General features: G+C 50.5%; 1 protein-coding gene across 1 annotated transcript in view; it reads right to left on the bottom strand.

The window, feature by feature from the left end:
• FOXP1 (forkhead box P1) overlaps positions 1 to 21515 on the bottom strand; it is a 560454-nt gene that overhangs the window by 140619 nt on the left and 398320 nt on the right. Inside the window, exon 7 of the mRNA XM_080676551.1 lies at positions 621 to 716. Coding sequence (XP_080532677.1) covers positions 621 to 716 — 96 coding nt within the window. The remainder of the gene's footprint in view (positions 1 to 620; positions 717 to 21515) is intronic.

Here is a 21515-nt window from a genome sequence, read left to right as displayed (position 1 = left end):
GGGGACTTTTCTGAGCAATGCAGGGTGTTCAGCCGCATCCCTGCTTCTACTTCCTACGTACCAGAATGTCAGCTGCACTAATACTCCCCCCCCTAGCTGTGAAAACTAAACATGTCTCCAGACACTGCCCACTGTCCCCTGGGGACCCCCCCACCCCTGCACTGAAGGAGGTATGCGTGCACCCCACCATGAGAGACCGTGACCGTCTTGAACTGTCGACAGAGAATGTGGTGACGCATCTGAGCACCATGACCCTCTCTCATAGCGAGCGCCCCCAGCACTGCACCTGCCTCCATGCATTGGCCTACTATCCTGACACCAGCAGGTCTCACCCAACAATACCACGTTTGGGTTGAACAGACCTTTCCCGACAATGTCACACTCCGCTGGGAAACTAGCGGCACCTGCACAGAGGGCCCGCTAACATGCCTGCCATTCTCACCACAGCCCCTGGCTAGTGGCTGTCCACGTGGATAACGTCATTTACTTTTAAAAGAAGCGCTACCTGGCCCTCGCCTGCGTGGCTCAGTTGTTTGGCACGCTGTCCGGAATACTGAAAGGTTGCGGGTTTGATTCCCGCTCAGGGCACATACCCAGGTACTTTAAAAAAGAATGGTTACCTGCAGGGCTGGCTGCTTGTCATTCCTCTTGGGAGACTTGATGCCACTAACTTGCTGCTGCTGCTGAAGAAGGAGCTGTCTTGCCACCTGGAGAGCCTGCAAGGAAAAGTGGAAGAGACAGGTCTCCGTTACCACAGGTCAGAGCAGCCTGCACCGCAGACTCCACGAGGGCACTTAAGGACGAGATCCCGCCCTGGCCAGTTTGGCTCAGTGGATAGAGCGTCAGCCTGCGGACTGAAGGTTAAATTCCGGTCAAGGGCACATGCCCAAGATGTGGGCTTAATCCCCACTAGGGGCCATGCAATTGTTCTCTCTCATTATTGATGATTCTCTCTCTCCCTCTCACTTTCTCTCTGAAATCAATAAAAATAAGTGGGGGGGGGGGGGTAGCAGGGGAGAACAAGATGCTGACTTTCCCAATTCCAGGCAAATGGAACAGCAAACAAAACTTTCTACCCATCGAAGTTGAAAACATTCCTGAATTTGTTTACGTTTTCTTAGGTTTAGTCAGTTTCACAGAGTTCTTTAGGCACAGCAATCCACCTAAGCAGACATTTTATTCCCACCCAAAATCAAACACGAAACGTGGAACATGGAAGATGAGAATGTTGAGGGAGGCTGGCAGGGAGCAGCTGGGAAGCACCTGGCAAAGACAGAAACGTCCAAGACAAGGCACCTTCCCCTCCTCCAATTCTTCTTGGGGAAGCCTGGGAACTGAAGGTGAAAGGAACACTTTCACCTCATCTGAGTCCAAAAAAGAGGAAGAGCTACATGGCGCATGCACAGTGGATAACGTTACTTGGGAAGGAAGCCTAACGGGTGAGCTCTACTAATGGAGGCCTCGGTGGACTGTGTAAGGGGAGGACTTTTCACATTTGACCTCTAAGTCAACTTAAAGGGTACATCCTGTACCTGTGAACAAAGCTGGTTGTGTCTCCTACAAATGAATGTCTATGGCTTCATCCATAGGAGGGTATTTATTTAAAGGCAGTAACTACAGCAGTGATATGAGTTGGAGGTAAAGCAAAAGGAAAACAGGAGAGTCCTCCGAAGTGCGGAGTGTATGACTGACCACTCTGTTCTGTTTAAAAGACAGCTGCCATACAACATTATACTGGCTTCGGGCACACAGTATAGTGGTGCTACATTTATACACTTAAAGTGTGTCACCACGCTATGTCCAGTCACCACCCATCACTGTGCAAAGTGAGTACAATATTATTGACTATACTAGAGGCCCAGTGCATGAAATTAGTGCACGGGGAGGGGGGGCGGGGCGCGTGTCCCCTCAGCCCAGCCTGCACCCTCTCCAATCCAGGACCCCTCGAGGGATGTCCAACTGCGGGTTTAGGTACAATCCCAGGGATCGGGCCTAAACCAACAGTCAGACATCCCTCTCACAATCTGGGACTGCTAGCTCCTAACTGTCACCTGCCTGCCTGCCTGATCACCCCCAACTAACCCCCCTGTCGGCCTGGTTGCCCCCAATGGCACCCTCCTGCTGGCATGGTCACCCCTAACTGCCCCCCACCAGCCTGGTCACCCCTTACTTCCCCCCCTTCCGGCCTGGTCACCCCCAACTGCTCACCCACTGGCCTGGTTGCCACTTACTGCCCCCCCCCGACAGCCTGGTTGCTCCCAACTGTCCCCCTGCTGGCCTGGTCGCCCCCAACTCGCCCCTGAAGGCCTGGTCACCCCCAACTCGCCCCTGCAGGCCTGGTCACCCACAACTGGCCCCCTGCCAGCCTGGTTGCCCCCAACTGCCCTTCTACCGGCCTGGTTGCCCCATGCAGCCTGCTGTTCAGTCGTTTGGTCGTTCCTCACTAACCCCCCTGCCAGCCTGGTCACCCCACACAGCCTGCTGTTCAGTCTTTTGGTCATTCCTTACTAACCCCCCTGCCAGGCTGGTCACCCCACACAGCCTGCTGTTCAGTCTTTCGGTCATTCCTTACTAACCCCCCTGCCAGGCTGGTCACCCCACACAGCCTGCTGTTCAGTCTTTCGGTCGTTCCTTACTAACCCCCCTGCCAGCCTGGTCACCCCACACAGCCTGCTGTTCAGTCGTTTGGTCGTCCCTCACTAATGCCCCTGCCGGCCTGGTTGCCCCACGCAGCCTGCTATTTGGTCATCTGTCTGGTTGTTTAGGTCGTGAAGGCCCCTGGCTTTTTATATATTAGGATTCTCTGTACATTAAGACCCATCTTTTTAAAAAGTTCAAATAAAAAAGAAAAAAAAAAAAGTATAACTGGTAAATCCTCCTGGAGACATTTGCTGTCGAAGAATTTACTAAGAGTACCAGCCAACCACACCCAGCAGCAGGGTCAAGACCAGACGACTGACGTTTGGAGACTCTGAGTGAGAAAATCACATGAGAAGTGATGTTTTACTTCAGTCAGTTAGCTGAGAACAAGGAGTGTGCACGTGGAAGGTGTTGAGAATGTTCACTAAAGGAGGTGCCCAGAGTTGAGGAACAAGATTTCCCAGTGACTTCACCAGTAAGACTGTTATGTGCGCCTTGAAGAAGACGTACAAAAGGTCTGAAACTAGAGTCTACGTTGTGCACAATGGACTTATATCCTATATTAGAGGCCCGGTGAGTGAAAATTCATGCACTCGGGGGATAAGGGTCCCTCAGTCCGGCCTGCACCCTCTCACAATCCAGGACCCCTAGGGTAAGGTCCCTAGGCCTGGACTGAGATCAGGGCCTATCGGGGCTTTCCTTCCCCCAGCTGCAGGCATCTGGCCCCACCATTGCTGCTGCCACGGCTTGCCATCTGTGCAGCACTGCCCCCCTCCCCTGCCACCAGTCGCCTCCCTCTGCGGGCAACAGGTGTGGGGTGCGATGGCTTGGTTGGCCTGGGCCTCCCTCTGTGGGGCGATCACTGGCCTGCTGCACACCTGCCACAGAGGCACCGGCCGATGGCCTGGGCCTCCCTCTTTCTTTGCTTGGGGGCGGGGCCAGCCCTGCAAGGGGCTGTCTGCCTAACTGATTGCCCCTAACTGCTGGCCTGCCTACTGGATCACCCCTAATCACTTGCCTGCCTACCTGACCACCCCTAACCACTGGTCTGCCTACCTGATTACCCCTAACCACTTGCTTGCCTACCTGATCACCCCTAACTGCTTGCTGGGGGCAGGGCCAGCCCTGTAAGGGGCCATAGTGGTTCTGGTCTCTGGTCGTTCTGGTTGTTACGCTTATGGTGGCTGGCCTTTTATTATATAGGACTAGAGGCCCATGCATAAATTAAGTGGGGGGGGTCCCTCAGCCCGGCCTGCACCCTCTCCAATCAGGGACTTCTTGGGGGATGTCCGACTGCTGGTTTAGGCCCGATCCCGCAGAGATTGGGCCTTAACCAGCAGTTGGACATCCCTCTTGCAATCTGGGACCACTGGCTCCTAACCGCTTGCCTGCCTGCCTGATCACCCCCTAACTGCCCCCCTGCTGACCTGGTTGCCCCCCAACTGCCCCCCTGCCGGCCTGGTCGCCCCCCAACTGCACCCTGCCGGCCTGGTCCAGAAGGAAGTTGGACATCTGGAAGATGTCCAGTCACCCAGTCTAATTATCATATTACCCCTTTATTAGTATATAGATAATAAAAGCCTAATATGCTAAGTGTCCAATCATCCATTCGACCAACCAAAGCATAATATGGTAATGATATACTAAGGCTGCTCAACTGCTTCCTATGACATACACTGACCACCAGGGGGCAGACACTCCGACTGGTAGATTAGCTTGATGCTGGGATCCAGCCGATCAGGACTGAGCGAGATGGGCCAGACACACCCTGGAGCCCTCCCACGATCCCTCCCCAGTTGGCCAACCTCCCGTGTCCCTTCCTGGCCCTGATCGTGCACCAGTGGGGTCCCTTGGCCTGGCCTGTGCCCTCTCGCAATCTGGGACCCCTTGGGGGATGTCAGAGAGCTGGTTTCGGCCCGATCCCACAGGCCAGGCTGAGGGACCCCACTGGTGCACAAATTCATGCACCGGGCCTCTAGTCAGAAGATAATGATTTCCACTTTAAGGAGCTATAGCGACGTGGTGGGGGGAGAAAGGTGAGGTGGCATGGAGGGAGGTCCCCATGCATCAAACTCGGGAGAGGGAAAAAGAGTGCCAGGATCATGGTTCATGAGTGGGCACATGAAATTGGTGAATCAGCAGAAGTAGTGCTTTTCCTAGAAGGACAACATGACTAAATTAAGCTCCTAGCTGAAGCACTGTAACAGGCTCTGAGGGCACTTTGTGAGGTTAAGTGGTGCCTTCGTGTCTAAGAGGCACAGGGGCTGTGGTGCACAGGCACAGATGATAAGTGGGCACAAAGCAAAGAAGACCTGGGGAAAGATGGGGCCCTCCTCCCTACCACACCCCTCCTGTCAGGGAGGCCTCCGCCTTCTAGGCTCACCACAGCCAGCCCTCAGAGGAAGCTCGGCTATAATACCTGGACAGGGGCAGTGGGCAGAGGCCGCCTGGTGGAGCCGCAAGGAGGGGGATGCCTACAGGGCCTGGGCCTGAGCCCCGCCTGCCGTCTCCTGGGAGATGCACCATCCCTGGACTCTGGCCTCCTTGTCTCCATGGAGATGCTTAGCACATGTGTAGGTGTAAAAGTGGGCAGAGCGAAGCTTCCATGTACATCATGTAAGGGAAACAGTCCCCTCCAGGCGCTGCCTGAGCGGCTCCCTAGGAGGCTCCATGGAAGGCTTTAACCTGGGAAGGGAACTGGGACATATTTTAATTGCTATCATCAGAGCTCCTGGAGCAACAGCCTGACCAGCTGCCAGTGGGGAAGCAGCCAGGGCCTGAATGACAGTGAAAGGCTGTGTGGGGACAGCAAAAAGGTCACCTCTGTTTCACATGAAAACGGAGCAGAGTCAGGACAATTCCACACAGTTACAAATCTCCATTAAAGCAACTTGCCATGTTTCACTAAATATTTAGAAAAAAGGTACTCAATCTACATATATAAAAGCCTAAGCGACCGAAAAACCGGCTGACCAGTTGCTATGATGCACACTAATCACCAGGGGGCAGATGCTCAATGCAGGAGCTGCCCCCTGGTGATCAGTGTGCTCCCACAGCCAACCTCCCGCAGCCCCTCTCCCCCACCCCCGGCGGGCTGCCCCACCACGCCCCATTGGCCCCAATCACCGGCCAGGCTGAGGGACCCCACCCATGCATGAATTTGTGCATCAGGCCTCAAGTATTTAAATAAGTTTTAGAGAATCTAACAATCAACTCCTCATTTCAGCAAAAGGGATGATAGTAAATGTCTTTTTTTTTAAAAAGGCACACATACAGATAAAAAGGTATTCTTGTATGAGCATTTTCTTATACATGTGCTTCAGCAAAAAAGGCATAGTGTGGGCCTTAGACCTACATGCCAACTGGGCTGCTCTCTGCAATGATCATACATTTCAAAAGTAGCTCTGGAATCCTTGTAATTGCTTTGCTGGTTTGAAGGGGGGGAAATCATTGATGTGTATATCTTTTTCAGACCCAACATGGGTGCCTAAACTTCCATAATCATACCACGAATTCCCACACACACAGAGCCTAACGAAAGAAGATAATCAGAGAGAGAAACCAGGGTAGGAAAGGCTTAGGAACTTGTAGAAAAACAAGAGGAATTTTAGTAAAACTACTGAAGAGAGAAGATATAAGATGGAGATGTGTAAATTAGCTTCCAAATTTCTCCTCAAAAGAGTACAAACAGGTAAAATAGCTTCAAATACCTGGGATGGAGAGGCAACACCAGTGCAAAGAATTACTCACCTGGACATGCACTGCTATGAATTCCACCATACAGTTCCCTGGCCTGATCACGGTATGGGGCCCAGGGGGAGCGACGTACTACAACCCCAATCTACTTCCATCTCAGCTAGAGTTGTTGTTTTTAATGTTTTTATTGATTTCAGAGAGAGGAAGGCACAGGGAGAGAGAGGTAGAAACATCAACGATGAGAGAGAACCATCAATCAGCTACCCCCTCCACGCCCCACACTGGGGATCAAACCTACAACCTGGGCATGTGCCCTGACCTGGAATCGAACCCTGACCTCCTGGTACATAGTTCGACACTCAACCACTGAGCCACACTGTCTGGACTCAGCGAGCATTTTAAAACATAATTTACTCGAACCTATAAAGTGCTGCAAAAATCAACCACTAAAGGGTGATGCTTTCCTGATTTCCATGATAGATTAATCAATGTAATCTAAGTTTTAAATTGTCACAAAAAAGAAGAGAAATAAATCCTTCGTGTACAAGACTACTAGTATATCCGAGCATTATCATACAAATGTCGGGTATCCTCGTAAAAAGTCCAAAATGCTTCCTGTCATATGCGCTGCTGGTCAGTGGACAACTCAGCAGGTCTGAGGGGGCCTCCATGGGAAGCCACAGCAGAGACCAGCCCAGTGTGTCCACAGTTTCTCTTGCCTGAGCACTGTCACCTGCTACGCATCAAACCAGATCAGTGTCTTTCATCTCAGACTCACAGCCTGAACCTCAGAGATTTGTTTAAAAACAACTAAGGAGTGAGGATGCGCTTGTCTTATTTTCATAACAGGATCTCAGCAGCAACTAGAGAAAGGTCCCTTAAGGTATTGCAATTTCTGCCAAGAGGGGCAATCACACGGTGCTGGAGGGTAACCAGACTTCTGAGGGCGATCACTTAGCAGTGCATACAGAGGCTGAATTACACGATTCTACACCTGAAACAGATGCATATAAAAAAAGATATGCCTGGCCGGTGTAGGTCAGTGGTTGAGCATCGACCTATGAACCAGGTCACAGTTCAATTCCTGGTCAGGGCACATGCTGGGGTTGCGGTCTTGGTCCCCATGTATGGCGTGCAGGAGGCAGCCAATCAATGATTCTCTTTCATCATTGATGTTTCTATCTCTTTCTCCCTCTTTCTTCCTCTCTGAAATCAATAAAAATATATATTTTTAAAAAGAGGTCCTGTTTGAAGATGAAATTAGGTCCTTTGTATGTATGTATGGAGGCAGTGTGGACTCAGCCTCCAATTTATTTATTGTTAATCTTCACAGGGATATTTTTTCTATTGATTTTTAAAGAGAGTGGAAGGGAGGGGGAGAGACACAGACAGAGAAACACTGATGTGAGAGAGACTTCAACTGGTTGCCTCCTACACTCACCCAGGGCCAAGGATTGAACCTGCAACCGAGGCATGTGCCCTTGACTGGAATCGAATCCTCAACCCTTCAGTCCACAGGCTGACACCCTATCTACTGAGCCAATCCAGCCAGGGCAGGTCCTTTGTATTTAGACTAAGGAGGCATGTGGATATGTGTGTGTATGTGTGTGTGTGTGTGTGTGTGTGTGTGTGTGTGTGTGCGCGCGCACGCGCTCAAGAGGAAGAGAACGAGAGGAGCAGAGACACACAGAGAGAAAGGGTATGAATAAATGACAAATGTTCTCCTCTAGGAAGCAAGGATCCACCCCGACTCAAGTTCCAGACCAGCTGCTGATGTCCATAACTGACACATCCATTCCATCTCTGGCATTTTTTACTCTGGGGGGCAGCTCCCAGGCTGGGCTGACTCCACACCGCCTCCATAACAGACGTGACAACTGCCAGACACTGCAAGACGCGACGCTGTGTTTTAGTGCTGGGCTTGGGTTACAGGAAAGACCGCTCACGGCTGTCACAGAGTGCAGGGGACTGAGAGAGCCAGGCCCTCAGCTGGCTGCACACGGTCACACTGATTTCCCTTCAATAAGCTCAAACGAGTGGCTCTGGAGCTCCCAGGCCGGGCAGAGGCAGGCTGCTCCCGCCTGCCGGGTTCTCCTCTCTGCCCCTTGCTGCACAAAGCTTGGAGCCACCTTATGGTCAGCACCTCCTGGACACCAGCTCAGACTCAGCCCACAGGGAGGCCGGAGCCTGGAGCCTGCTGCTGGTTGGCAGCCAGGTTGCTATGCTCACTGAGGACCTGCACATTGTGACACACCTTCCATGCTATTGGACCACGCTTGCTTTATTCTTCACAGTGCCGTCACATTCCTATTAAAGAAGTGCCATCTGTTATTTACCAATTATGCTTCAAGTAAGCATGTTTACAACTTTCAAGCTATGCACATCACAAGTTCATGGCAGGTGCTTATATTTTAGGGGCTGGAATCCCTAGGTTTCAGCACGTTTTTCAAGGTAGCTGGTGTTCAAAAACATGTTTATCATATTGTAAGAAACATCAACAAGTTGACATAAAACATGGTTTGAATAAGCATGCACACAGACCTAAAGCAAGCCAGTAGAAGGCAGAAAACTTTCATACAATTTCTTATCTAACACACCTGGAGATGAAGGCTGAGATTAACACTGACATCGAGGCTTTCAAAAAACATGACTAACTGCATGCGCAAGGTCACGGGTCCACGGAGCAAATTCAACTTAGAACCTGCTTTTGTTCAGCTCATGAGATAAGAATGGTTTCTGCTTGCTTAACTAGCTGGGAAAATAATAACAGGAGAAACATTTTATGACATTAAAATTAGATGGAATTCAAATTTCTGTGTTTGCCAACCCTCGTCTCAGGTTGCTCCCTGTCTTCTGAGATTCCCCAAAGACACACTGGACACAATTTTATACAAACAAAGCTTGCAATCAGTTGCCCAAAAGAATTTCAGAATTTAGCTAAGATGCAAAGACATTGCCAATGAGCTGTTCGTAAAGCTCAAACTCATTTTGATTTTCTGAAAAGGAAGAGAGATAGGAAAACAAAATAATATCCATGCGTTCTTTTATCTGAAACTATTTCAAACTAGTTGCAAACTTTGAATACGTGTGTCTTCCTACAGATAATTTGCAGCAGTTGAGTGAACCTCCTCGGTCGGGTGTGAGGTCCCGACACCTGGCAGTGCAGGTGGCATTGCGAGTGGCCAGCGGCTCTTTCCTCTCTGCCTAGGAACTTGTCCCACTTCCAGCTTCAAATGCTGCTCTGAGTCAGCCCCTTCCTCTCACTTCTTTTCCTAGACTCTCCCCATCCCGCAAGATCAAACCTGTTTCTCAGATAATTTCACAGGCTCAGCAGCAGTCACTGTGCATGGGGGCGGGGGAAGGAAAAGCTAGCAATAAAACGCCGCGTGAGGAGCTTAGGAGGGAGGAAGTCATGTCCTCTCGTTTGGTTCTCAGCCTCCATTCACCTCGGTTGCCTCTGCAGAGCCTTTTCTCTCTGAACTAATCTGCTATCGTGGTGCAAGCCATCTTCACCCGAGTTCTCATACCCAGCAGGCCATCGCTCTGTGCCAGACCTGGGAACCCACCGCCTTCTTGCTCTGGACACAGCACTCACTTCCTACAGGTTGGAAAGAAGGTTTGTGGGTCACTTAAAAAAGGAATTACTCCAGTGCCTGATAGGACTAAAGTGCTCTTACAGAATCAACAATGTTCCAAGGCAGTGAGCTCTCCAACAAGAATGCAAATATGTATTTATATTACTACTACTACTACTACTACTACTACTACACACACACACACACACACACACACACACACACACACACACACACACCCCACACCTGGTTATCCTGGGATACTGCATAGAAAGGGGAGAGTCTGAGCATCCATCGTAGTTGATTCACTTGGCTCAACCCCAACAGCAGGTGGGGCAGACAGCAAAGCCTTAGAAGCTGGATTTAATCAGTGAGCTCAAAGGAAAGGCTCTCAGCAGCAGCATCGTCCTTGGAGTTCTAACAATGGGAGAAAGTGCCCTCTGCTTCGGGCATTCCTAACAGTGATTTCTCACATGCTCCGCAGTCTTTGCAGACAAGGATCTGAGATGATATCTAGGCTGACCTGGTGAAAACTGGAGCAGAGACAACCCTGCCCTGACAGCCTCCAACATTAGGTGTTGGAGTTAAAATCAAAAGGAACAGGAAATGTAAATGTCAAAGTGCCTCCTGTCATTGCCCAAACTAAGGAGACAGGGCCCTGGGCAGTGCCAGCCCAGGTGCGGGTGAGGAGACGAGGCCTCGACATGCATCCTTCCAACTCCTGGGCCACTGCACACTCCTCACCCCCCACCTCTACCTCCACGTCAGTTTGTCCACTTCCTACTGACAGGATGGCAAGCTACACGTGGGGTGGTGATCGCTGCTGTGACATTTACAGTTACAGTCTTCACTTTTGTTTTACTTTAAAATTTAACAAATAATGCAAAGATGTGAGCACAGGAAGGTTGAGGTTGTGTATGTGCTTTTCGTAATGTCAGCAATTGACTAGGGCAGTGTTCGGCAAACTCATAAGTAAACAGAGCCAAATATCAACAGTACAACAATTGAAATTTCTTTTGTGAGCCAAATTTTTTAAACTTAAACTTCTTCTAACGCCACTTCTTCAAAATAGACTCGCCCAAGCTGTGGTATTTTGTGGAAGAGCCACACTCAAGGGGCCAAAGAGTCGCATGTGGCTCGCAAGCCGCAGTTTGCCAACCACTGGACTAGGGTGTATTTGCTTGGGAAGAAAGATGACAAAGGGTATATGTTTCTCTGTTTAGAAGGATGGACTGAAGGACAGCCGAGTGCGCCTGCTCTGTGCCAGGTGCCAGCACCAGCACCGGGGCCCTCTGGCCGGGGGCCGCACGCCACCCGCACACTGACTGCAGGACACATGGACACAGAGGTACCGGAAGGCTGTGGACAAGAGGAGGCGCTCCGCTCGCTACAAGTCCCAGCCCTAAAGCAGCCCTGGGAAGCAGAGGGGCTAATCAGCCCCACATTCATTGGCAGTTATGAATAACCTTGTTAAATAAAGTATCTGCATAGGAAATACTTCCTACCAAAGAAGGTAAAGGTTAGGAATCTTCATGAGACAAAAAGAAAAAGAATATCTGACTCTCTTTCAAAATCAGCTGCTATGAGTATGCGCGCTGAGCAGCCAGGACGTCTGTTTGAAGCCCTTCCTCAGGGAAAGCCGCAGCACATGCCTGCCTGCCAGGAACACACCCCTGCCCGCCAGGAACACACCCCTGCCCGCCAGGAACATACTCCTCGCTCCAGAGGCTGCGAGGCTGCGGAGCCGCCAGGCCGAGTCGCCGCCAGGTCTCAGGCACCTGAGGGCTCGAAGGAATTCCACCCAGCGCGGCCCACGCCCCAGCAGGTCAGGCTCCTGAGCGCCCACAGGACACAGCCTGGCGTGCATGGCTGCAGCAACATGAGCGTTGCCATGAAGTAAAGCAGAAGTCAAGTTTATTAGGAAATGTCTAAAGTGTTAAGTTTGAGTGCATCAAACCCGTTTCCCCTTGCTAAGGAAAGACCAGATTGTATCCAAAAATAAATAAATTGGCCCAAGTTCCCAGAGCAGAAAATGTGTGGATGATGGAATCAAAGGGAACTATTAGCACACCTACCTAGCCCTCTGCTTTCTGCAATTGCCTTTATAAGGGGGCAGCCCAGCCACTCCCTCTAAGATTAATCCAGATTCACACCTTTTCATGCCTTGGGAAGACACTGGCTAGTTTTGAAGCCTACAAAGAACGTGGCTAGAATCATGCTCAAAAACACGGAGGCTTTCCTGTGCTTTTACTAGCAACACTGCACGTGGCTTCTGCTCAGACAAATGTGATGCTGTGCTCCTCTCCCCTCGTGCTGTACGTGTGCCGTCACACACACTGGGGATGCCCTCGGGGTGAACACTCATCAATGCTTTGCTTGACAAAATACTGTCCTTCTCTTACCTGAATTTTGGGCAAAGAAGCAAGAATGAAAACCAGTTCAGAGTCAACATTTCAGCAGAGAGAGATAAAAAACAGAAGCTAGAAATAAAAATAGGAAGAAGGGAAGGGCCCATGCAAGACCCACCATCGAAAACATGTGCCCATTCCCTCTTGGCCAAAGTTAGCCAGGACAGAAAAAGCAAAAATCACATGACCGTTCTCCAATAATTTATACTTCTCTAAGAAGTTACTGCAGTAGCAAAGCTCCTACCTGTACACCGGTGTGGGAATGAGGAGTCTAGAAACACAGGGGCAAGTGTAGGGTAACGCACCCTGTATTGGGGACACTGAAACAGAACATCATATTGAATTGTTTGTTATGTGCCAGGAACTATGCCAACTAGTAGTTTTACACTTACTATTTTACTTTTTGTTCCCAACATTTCTGAGGGAAGCAAGGCAGGATTTATGATACTGACTTAAAATGGAAAAACCTAAAGGTTGTGAGGTTCTGTGACTCCCCCAGGTCACAAGTCCAGTGAGTGGTTAGTATGGGAAAACTAAACGAAACAAACATCATCTTCCAGGAACTTGACACTCACATTCTACCCAGGTCACCCATCACCCCAGGTCCGGCCACGGACAATTCCGGCAAATAGACATGCAGTCCCAGGGGTGGAGTGCGCGAGTGAGCGTGGGCCTGGCCTTGGGGATGAGGAGAAGGCCTCCGGTGGTAGGCAGCACATTGAGCTTATCTGCCTCTTTGCCCCACACCAAGACTGGCTCCTCCCCACCAGATCCTCAGCCCAGTGCTCTGGGAGCCAGGGCCTCTTCTCAGAGCTGCCCTCCATGTTCTCTGCCATGTCCACAAGGCATCCAGGTGGCTTCCACATTCCAGCCCACCTTTCTGAGACGAACACGGCAGGATCTCACTGAGATGCACAGGGTCTAGAAAAGGGAACTCAACTCAGGAGCAGAGCGACCTGGGGGCTGCCCCGGCCTGGGGGAGGGGATTGGGGGAGTGATTGTGTAAAATGAATACATTCCAGAGATCTAATGTGTAGCTGGTGACGATACTTACCCTCTTATGCTTAAAACTTTCTAATGGGATACATCTTCAATTAAATCTCACTACACACACAAAAGGGTAACTATGTAGAGGTGATGGATAACTTATTTAGCTTGATTGTAGCAATCTTTTCCACAATGTATACAAAAATAAAAACATGGAGTTGTAAACCTTAAACACATAAATTTCTTTATGTCAAAAGTAGCTCCTTAAAAATAAAAAGAAATATTTTTTAAAAATAAATTCTACCTTTCCCTAAAAACCCTATTCATAATCCAATTTCTTGAAGCAGCAGAGTTGCTTAATGACTCCAGGCCCAAGGGAGCCAGCAGTACCCTGATCCCTGTGGCCACGGTGGGACCCCTCAGGCACACAGGGAGGTGTGAAGCCTGCTGTCTGCTCCACCACACGTGTGCTTCACCCCTACACCCTCGGGAGCTCACCCATCTCCTTGGGATACTAATGCCATCACCATCACCCTCTGACCCTCCTCCCTTCTTCAAGCCTGAGCAGGGAGAATCCCAGCCTGACTCTTAGCACAGCGATTTTAGCCTTTTCCATCTCATGGCACATAAACTACTAAAAATCTGTGGCACAGCAAAAAAAAAAAAAAATATATATATATATATATATCTTGCCCATCTGACAAAAAAAAAAGGTATAGTTTTGATTCATTCACACTCGACAGCTATTGTCATTTTTTATTAGACAATCGAGGGGAAAGAGGTCAGTGCCCCTGCTGACCAGTGTGGTGGAGCCTGTTTTAAACATTCGCAGTGCACAGGTCGGAATCACAGTCTTAGAACAAGACAGCAAAGACAGCTGCTTCTGGCCCAACGGTGAGCGAGGGCGAGATGGTGCTGAGGCAAGGACACCCCAGTGCAGAGCCACCGCGCTGCCCGCCTGGAACGCTGTGGCTCCCACACCGCCACCCGCAGCAGGAATTCACACAAAGCGCCCACGGCTGGGTCAGAACCAGCCATGTCCTTCCACAACAACTCAGCCCAACATGGCCACGGACCCGCGACCCACGGGTCTGTCTTCTCCCAGTCACCGGAAACTAGAGCTACTAGCTTGATGAGACAGATTTAAAAGAAACATTTAGAAACCTTCAGAAGAATATATTTAATTAATATTTAGAAGAATAGAGTTAGTGAACTTTTTGAAGATTTTATCCTTTATGTAAATATACATGTTTATTACAGATACTGAACACTGCAAAAGAAAAACAGATTCAATTGCTCTGACCAAAAATTAGACACATTTTCTTATAAAGGGGATTAAAAACAGAACAGCTGTGTTCAGAGTCCTGCCCTAGAGTGCAAGGGCCTTGGGGACTTCCTATCACCACAGCTGAGCACAAGGTGGGACCCAGGCTCTGGGCATGAAGAAATAAGGATATTTTGGGAATTTGGGGAAATTACTGACCTTGGGAGAATCATAGCAACTCCAAAGAAATAGAAGTCTGCTTCCCAAAGCAGTCACACGTCTCCACAGAAGCAGACACGCGGCGAAGACGGGCCCGCCAGTCTTTCTGTCTGGATTTGAGCCCCAGCTCCAGCACTGCTGCTTGTGTGGCCCCCGACAAGTCACTTATCTTCTCAGGGCCTCAGTTTCTTCATCGGTAAGAATGGGAGGAAATACAAGTTCCTCCATTATAACTGATACTAGAGGCCCGATGTACGAAATTCATGCAAGAGTAGGCCTTCCTTCCCCCGGCTGCCGCCACCAGCTTTCCCTCTGGCACCCAGGACCCTGGCTTCTCTCGGGCCCCTGGCAGGCACCCAGGACTCGGACTTCCCTCGAAGCCCTGGCTTTGTCTGGAAGGATATCCAGTCTAAGTCACATATTATGCTTTTATTATTATAGATGTGTAGTGCATAGGGCCTGACATACACTAGGACTTCAAGTGATTGTATTTATTTATTTTAAAATATATTTTTATTGATTTCAGAGAGGAAGGGAGAGTGAAATAGAAACATCAATGATGATTGAGAATCACTGATTGGCTGCCTCCTACACACCCCGGGATCGAGCCTGCAATACAGGCATATGTCCTTGACCGGAATCAAACCTGGGACCCTTCAGTCTGCAGGCCGATGCTCTATTCACTGAGCCAAATCAGCTAGGGCAAGGCTGTTTAAGTGATTTTAAAAAGTGCTTTATGAATGAGTGCTGACTATGAGAGTTATAAGCTCATGCTAGAGGAAAAAATAAATTAATTAGGAAAAAATAAAGTATAATATCATTGCCTGCATTTACTTTTCTTAAACAAAAGGGGAATCATTATTTATGGTCTTTTGAAAAGCACTTTTTAAAATGAAACACACATGTTGAATAGAGATTTTCCAAATCTGCTTTCTATATTCAGGTTCCAACAAACAAACAGCATTGTGTGTCCAACAACCTGCATGTGACCTCCCTCCTCTGGAGGCTCCGGGAGCAGCTCTCAACACAACAGGGTGTGGGCAGGGACTGACTGCACTGGCTCATTGCCCGGGGAGGGGCCCAGGGCAGTGCTAGCTGGGGAACAGGGGGCTCAATTCCTCTGGCCCCAGCGCATGCAGGTGACTATGGAGCCACTTCCTACTGACCACGCGGGCAGCACACAGTCTGTTTCTTTATAAGGAACAAACTAACTTGATTTTTGTGAAAGTTAAATTGCCAACATCATATTGAGTTAAAGTGAAGCAAAACAAAATTCACAATTTCCAGACCATGCTATATCCTTAAAAACAAAAATCCTAGTTTGACCCTAAAGAGACTGAAATGAAGCCTGGTTCCTCCTCACTGACCCCTCCACAGCAGCAGGAGCTCCCGCTGTGGCTTCAGGCCGTGTTCCTAGGGCGGTGCATTCCCAGGTGATGGCCGGGGCCGCCGAGGCGCCCCAAGACAACACTTCCCAGGGCAGCGGGTCCCACAGCCCGTGCAGGCCTGGTCTGGACAGTAAGCACAGACGCCCCGGAGTGGTGACCATGTTACCAACAGGACATTTCCCACTTCCAAAGCGGGATACTCTTTGCAGCCTACCTAGATCCCAAGGGGGTCTGAGCGCTGGGGAGGGCGCATTAGGCAGGCACTTGGGTGCCCACAAACAGGCTCCCCAGAGGTCAAAGAATAATGATGCAATGGAACTGCCTTTTGGAAAGTCACCCCAGATGACAACAGAGGAGACTGCAAGGCTCTGCTTCCATGATTGTCCTCTGGGTGCAAAGCTATGTCTGCCCCCCCCACACACACACACGTGCACACATGCACACACACATGCAGGGCTGCCCGGAAGCTGTGTCCCGTCTGCTGCACTGTTCCCATGTACAGCCAGTGAAGAGGGGTCCCTCTGGGGGCTGATTTCCAGTTCACAGGCCAAAATATATAGGCAACGGGACAGACTTTCACTGCGATTTATATGGCTTCATATGACTGGGCCAGGCATTGTGCCAGCATCAGGAGCCTCCTTTTTCAGGCTGTGCATCTTAGGAAGGCTCTGAAGAAAACCATGTTCCGTTATTAAGAATGTGCCCGTGTGTGCATACCTGTCAGTGCGTGCCTATGGAAAAAGAATAGCTACACACAGTCTTGGAAATCCTACACCTGAGGATTGAAACAAAACTAGTGAAATTTTAGTTTGCTTTTAAAAAATCTACTTTTAATGTAGCTTTGAGCCTTTCCCCAGGCCTCTCGAGGACTTCATCTGAGATAACAGCCCAAGATCATGGCATGCATCCCATGATAAAGGCAGGAAGGCTTTCTAGAGGGGCAGAGCAGGCAAGGGGCCTGGGCATGCAGCGCTGGCCTGGCACCTGTAAAGAGAGCAACAGTCGGCAGCTAACAAACTACACTGTGGGCATAAAGGAACCACGCTGGCAGATTTTCTTTTAACTGAGCCAATCATGTTTAGATCTAAAGTCAGGATATAGTCTTCAACACAGCTGGTTTGTCCAATAATATCGCTGTTGAACACACACACACACACACACCACAGAAAGGAGCAGAGCTACTGAGGCGGACATAACTAAGCAAAGCGTCTAGGAAGCCAGACTACTGAACAACTGCTCCTGGGGATCCCCTATGGCAGTGGTCGGCAAACTCATTAGCCAACAGAGCCAAATATCAACAGTACAACGACTGAAATTTCTTTTGAGAGCCAAATTTTTTAAACTTCAACTTCTTCTAACACCACTTCTTCAAAATAGACTCGCCCAGGCCATGGTATTTTGTGGAAGAGCCACACTCAAGTGGCCAAAGAGCCGCATGTGGCTCGCGAGCTGAGGTTTGCCGACCACTGCCCTATCGGATCGCCACACATCCCAATCGACTAATTCTCAGTAACAAGCCTGGCCAATTCGCACAAGGCAAAAAGGCTTCGGGGTCTTAAGGGTTAACTCACTTGCCTTCAAAACCAAATGACACATATAATTTCCTTTTATCACAAAACAATGCATTTATTACTGCCATGCCCGCCTGTTAAAGGACATGGCTTTCAGAGTGGAAAACAAAACAGAACTTGGTCACATGTTTACTTGCTTCAGCTGCTCCCTTCCCCTTCTGATAAATAATCAAACATGCCATCCAGGAAAAACAAAGCCGGCGCTGATGGTCATCAAATAGGCGGAGATGCCAGGAGAAGTGCCCCTGTTCCCACACAGCGGGCTGGGCCCACCCACACCTCCCCTAACATCCCAGTAAGTACCCCCAGTCACTCCATTTTCCTGCAATTGCTTCTACTGGTAAACAAATGGTCCTTAAGGGCAGCCACTAACATGCTTTTTTCTTGCAAAGAAGTACAACTTCTGAACATTGAAAAACCCAGCCTAGCAATAGAAACACACACACGTATTTTATTTACTTAAATGTTTCTTCCATTAGAGGCTTGGGTTACTACAGAGCATAGTCCTTTCTCTACACTAATAGATGCTGTTTTAGACATTCAAGTGTAAGGATATTTAGTCTGGTGACTAACAAACAAGGTTCAGAGCAATAACAATTCCCTTAAGATCAAAAAAGCTAACTTTCCATTTCCTGTCTATGCCCTGGCCAGTACATAGTTAAAAAGAAATTAGCACCTGGCCTGCCAGTTACACTGCAGCTGGGGGTCAGGGCTGGGGAGTGCGGCAGGGGAAGGAGGCACAGGGTAACATCAGACAGGAAAAGGTGGAACCCTTTTAGAAAAGATCTAACCATGTGTTAAACAACTCACGTTTCCAGCAAGGACAGAGAGCAATCACGTGTCTGGGGCACAGGGAAGAGTGCCCAGGACCCCGCCCCCAAACTCCCCGCCAGGAGACCCCCATAAAAGCCTTCCCGCATCAGGCTGACCCCAGGACGGGCGGTGCTTCCTTCCCCTTTGCAGCCCCCCCCTTCCCACCATCGCATGATGGCTAATGACCATGTTGGGTTCGGCGGTCTGGCTTTTACTGGCATGAAATTGGTGCAAATATTATCTAGAGCGATTCCTAAGCGGGTGGAGTCCCGCTGCAAACACCAGCGGGAGGTGCGGGCAGACCTCTCCCTGCCGCAGCAGCAAGACCAGGAGCGACCTAGGACACCGCAGGGCCGCCCCGACGCGGCCGCTCCCTGCTCACTGGGCCCGGACCCCCGGGACACGTGGGAAAGGAAGCGCGGAAGCATGCAAGGAGTTAGAGGAGGCCGTCCCTGCAGACCTCCAGAGCGCGGCCTTCGCCAGAGGGAGGGAGGGGAGCTGCAAACAAGTTGATGGTCTCATCCCGCCGCGGAAGAGAAAGAACGGGCTCCACGGACAGAGGAAGGAGGGCAGAGGGAGGAGGAGGGAGGAGGGAGAATGGAGGGCAGAGGAGAGAGGAGGGAGGAGGAAGAGGAGCACGGCGGGAGGAGGGAGGACGGAGGATGGCTGTCCCTATGCCGCAGGGTGCAGGGCGGAGCCCGAGTTCCCAAGTTGCAGCAGCAAAGGAGCCCTTCGCGGGGGACACTCACAGAGAAGCCTGAGCATCTGCTGCGGGGAGCGCGGCCTGCGCCTGGGGTTCGGCTCCTCAGAGACTGGTGTGCTGCTCCTGCGGGGGGCGGGGGCGGGCTTGGGGAGCAGCTGCGGGTGCGAGGGGAGACGGTGTGAGTAAACAGGAAACACAGGAGGCAGCAGAAGGCGCAGCGCGGCCCTGGGCCGGCTGAGCGGCTCAGGCCCGCAGGCAGAGGAGCCAGAACTCCTCCAGGCCCTGTTCACCGCAGGGCCGGCCCAAGCGGAGTCGGGGCCCTGCCCGCAGGTAACTTCCCAGCTGCCTTGGGCCCTGAGAGGGCCCTGTGAGTGCCTGCACCCACTCCGCTCCGCAGGCCCGTCCTGGCCCACCACCACACCTAAGGGCTTCGGGAACCTGCTGGAGACCCTTCTGCGGTGCCATCTCAGGCAGGTGCTTGGAGCAGGACTGCCCCATGTACTTATCCAGCGCAGGCTCCTCTTCCAGGGGACAGGTGCCCTGGCTTGCTTCTGTGCTGCTTCCATCACCACCCACCCCACCCGTGCCTCGGATGCCTCCTCCCTACTTACTCGCACCCCCATGAACCCGCCCCAACTCATGATCCAAGTCCTGTCCTCTGTCACCTGAGTAACTTGGCAGATACGGTAAAGAAAACAGAACTGCTGACGGCTGCACAGGCCGGCCCAGAAAGAGGATGCAGGTGGAGCAGCCATGTTCCACATAAAGAAAAGGGGGAGGGAGGACCCCCCAAAGGCATGGCTATGTGGCAGTGCTCCCTGGCCCCCGGAAGCAGCTGATTTGCTGGAGGCCTGGCGGGGCTGCCTGTGGCCCGGGTGCGAGTATGTGGCTGAAATGACTGTCAGCGGGAGTTCACGTAGGCCCGGTCTTTTCTTCAGAGATTTTTTTTACTGGAATTCATCGTCTTTTGATCTCACATTCAAAGCAATGGCAGCTTGATAGACATGCAACTCTGAAAGGAAATCCAGACACTGCAGATAAACTGCCAGAATATGACAGGCAGCCGCATCTACCGCTTATAAAAATGAAGAGAATGGCATGTCGCCCGAGTATTACAATAGCAGAAATCAAGAGACATATTAGGTGGAACTGATCAGCCACAAAAACAGTTCAAAAGGCAGATCACAGAGACAGAGCTTGGGCTGGGGAGAAAGACGGGAAGGCCCTTCCAGGCCCTCAGGCTGCCACGCCTGCCTGCAGGAGGAGGAGGGTGAGCAGCAGGAGGGTGAGCAGCGATTCAGATGTGCCTGCCCAGCTCAGCGGCCCCTCCGGGTCATAAGCTCTGCCCACCACTTCCTAGCAGTCTATTTCCAAGGGGCAGTGAAAAGGCCAATCCTTCCCTGGCTCCGTGTCCAGGATGCTGCATTTTGTTGGCATCCTGCATCTGTAATGCAGTTTTAAAAGGCACAGAGCTGGGCACCATGCATGGGGATGATCTAGAAAACCTTTTCTGAACAGAAGAGCTCGAAGGCGTTGGAGATGGGGCTACAGCGCTCTAAGCCCAGTTCCCTAAGACGAACACAAAAGCCTCAGTCACACAAATAGATGCACTTGTCCTATGGATAGAAAACTGATCCCCACTCAGCAGCTGGGAAGCTAACTAGGCAATTCCATAAATTATCCCACAAACTTTCTTAGAGGCTCACGATTATTTCATTAAAAAGAAGCCTCTTGCCGAAACCGGTTTGGCTCAGTGGATAGAGCGTCGGCCTGCGGACTGAAGGGTCCCGGGTTCGATTCCGGTCAAGGGCATGTACCTTGGTTGCGGGCACATCCCCAGTGGGAGGTGTGCAGGAGGCAGCTGATCGATGTTTCTCTCTCATCGATGTTTCTAGCTCTCTATCCCTCTCCCTTCCTCTCTGTAAAATATCAATAAAATATATTTTTTAAAAAAAAAGCCTCTTTCTAATTAAAGTGAGTGCATATAATGAAAGGGTAATTTCCCCAACATTTTCTTTATTTAGAGCTGTTTGTTAACAAACACTGAATGTGAACTGGCAGCATCAGGTTAAAGGGCACCAGAATCCCACATCATGATTTAGCCAGTGGCACTGCCACTGCCAGCAGACCCCTCGGCCCAGCGCCAGAGCGGCTGAAGCACCTTGGATTTAGAAAATTAGCCCTTCTCCCATCTGCATAATAAGCCCACAGTAAAAATGTGGATTTAAAAATGTATTAACCCACTTAAAAG

The sequence above is a fragment of the Plecotus auritus genome (genome assembly GCF_963455305.1).
Source record: "Plecotus auritus genome assembly, chromosome: 6".
In the NCBI taxonomy this organism is placed as follows: Eukaryota; Metazoa; Chordata; class Mammalia; order Chiroptera; family Vespertilionidae; genus Plecotus; species Plecotus auritus.
Note: the sequence above shows the minus strand (reverse complement) of the source record. Positions and strands in the feature narration are given on the sequence as shown.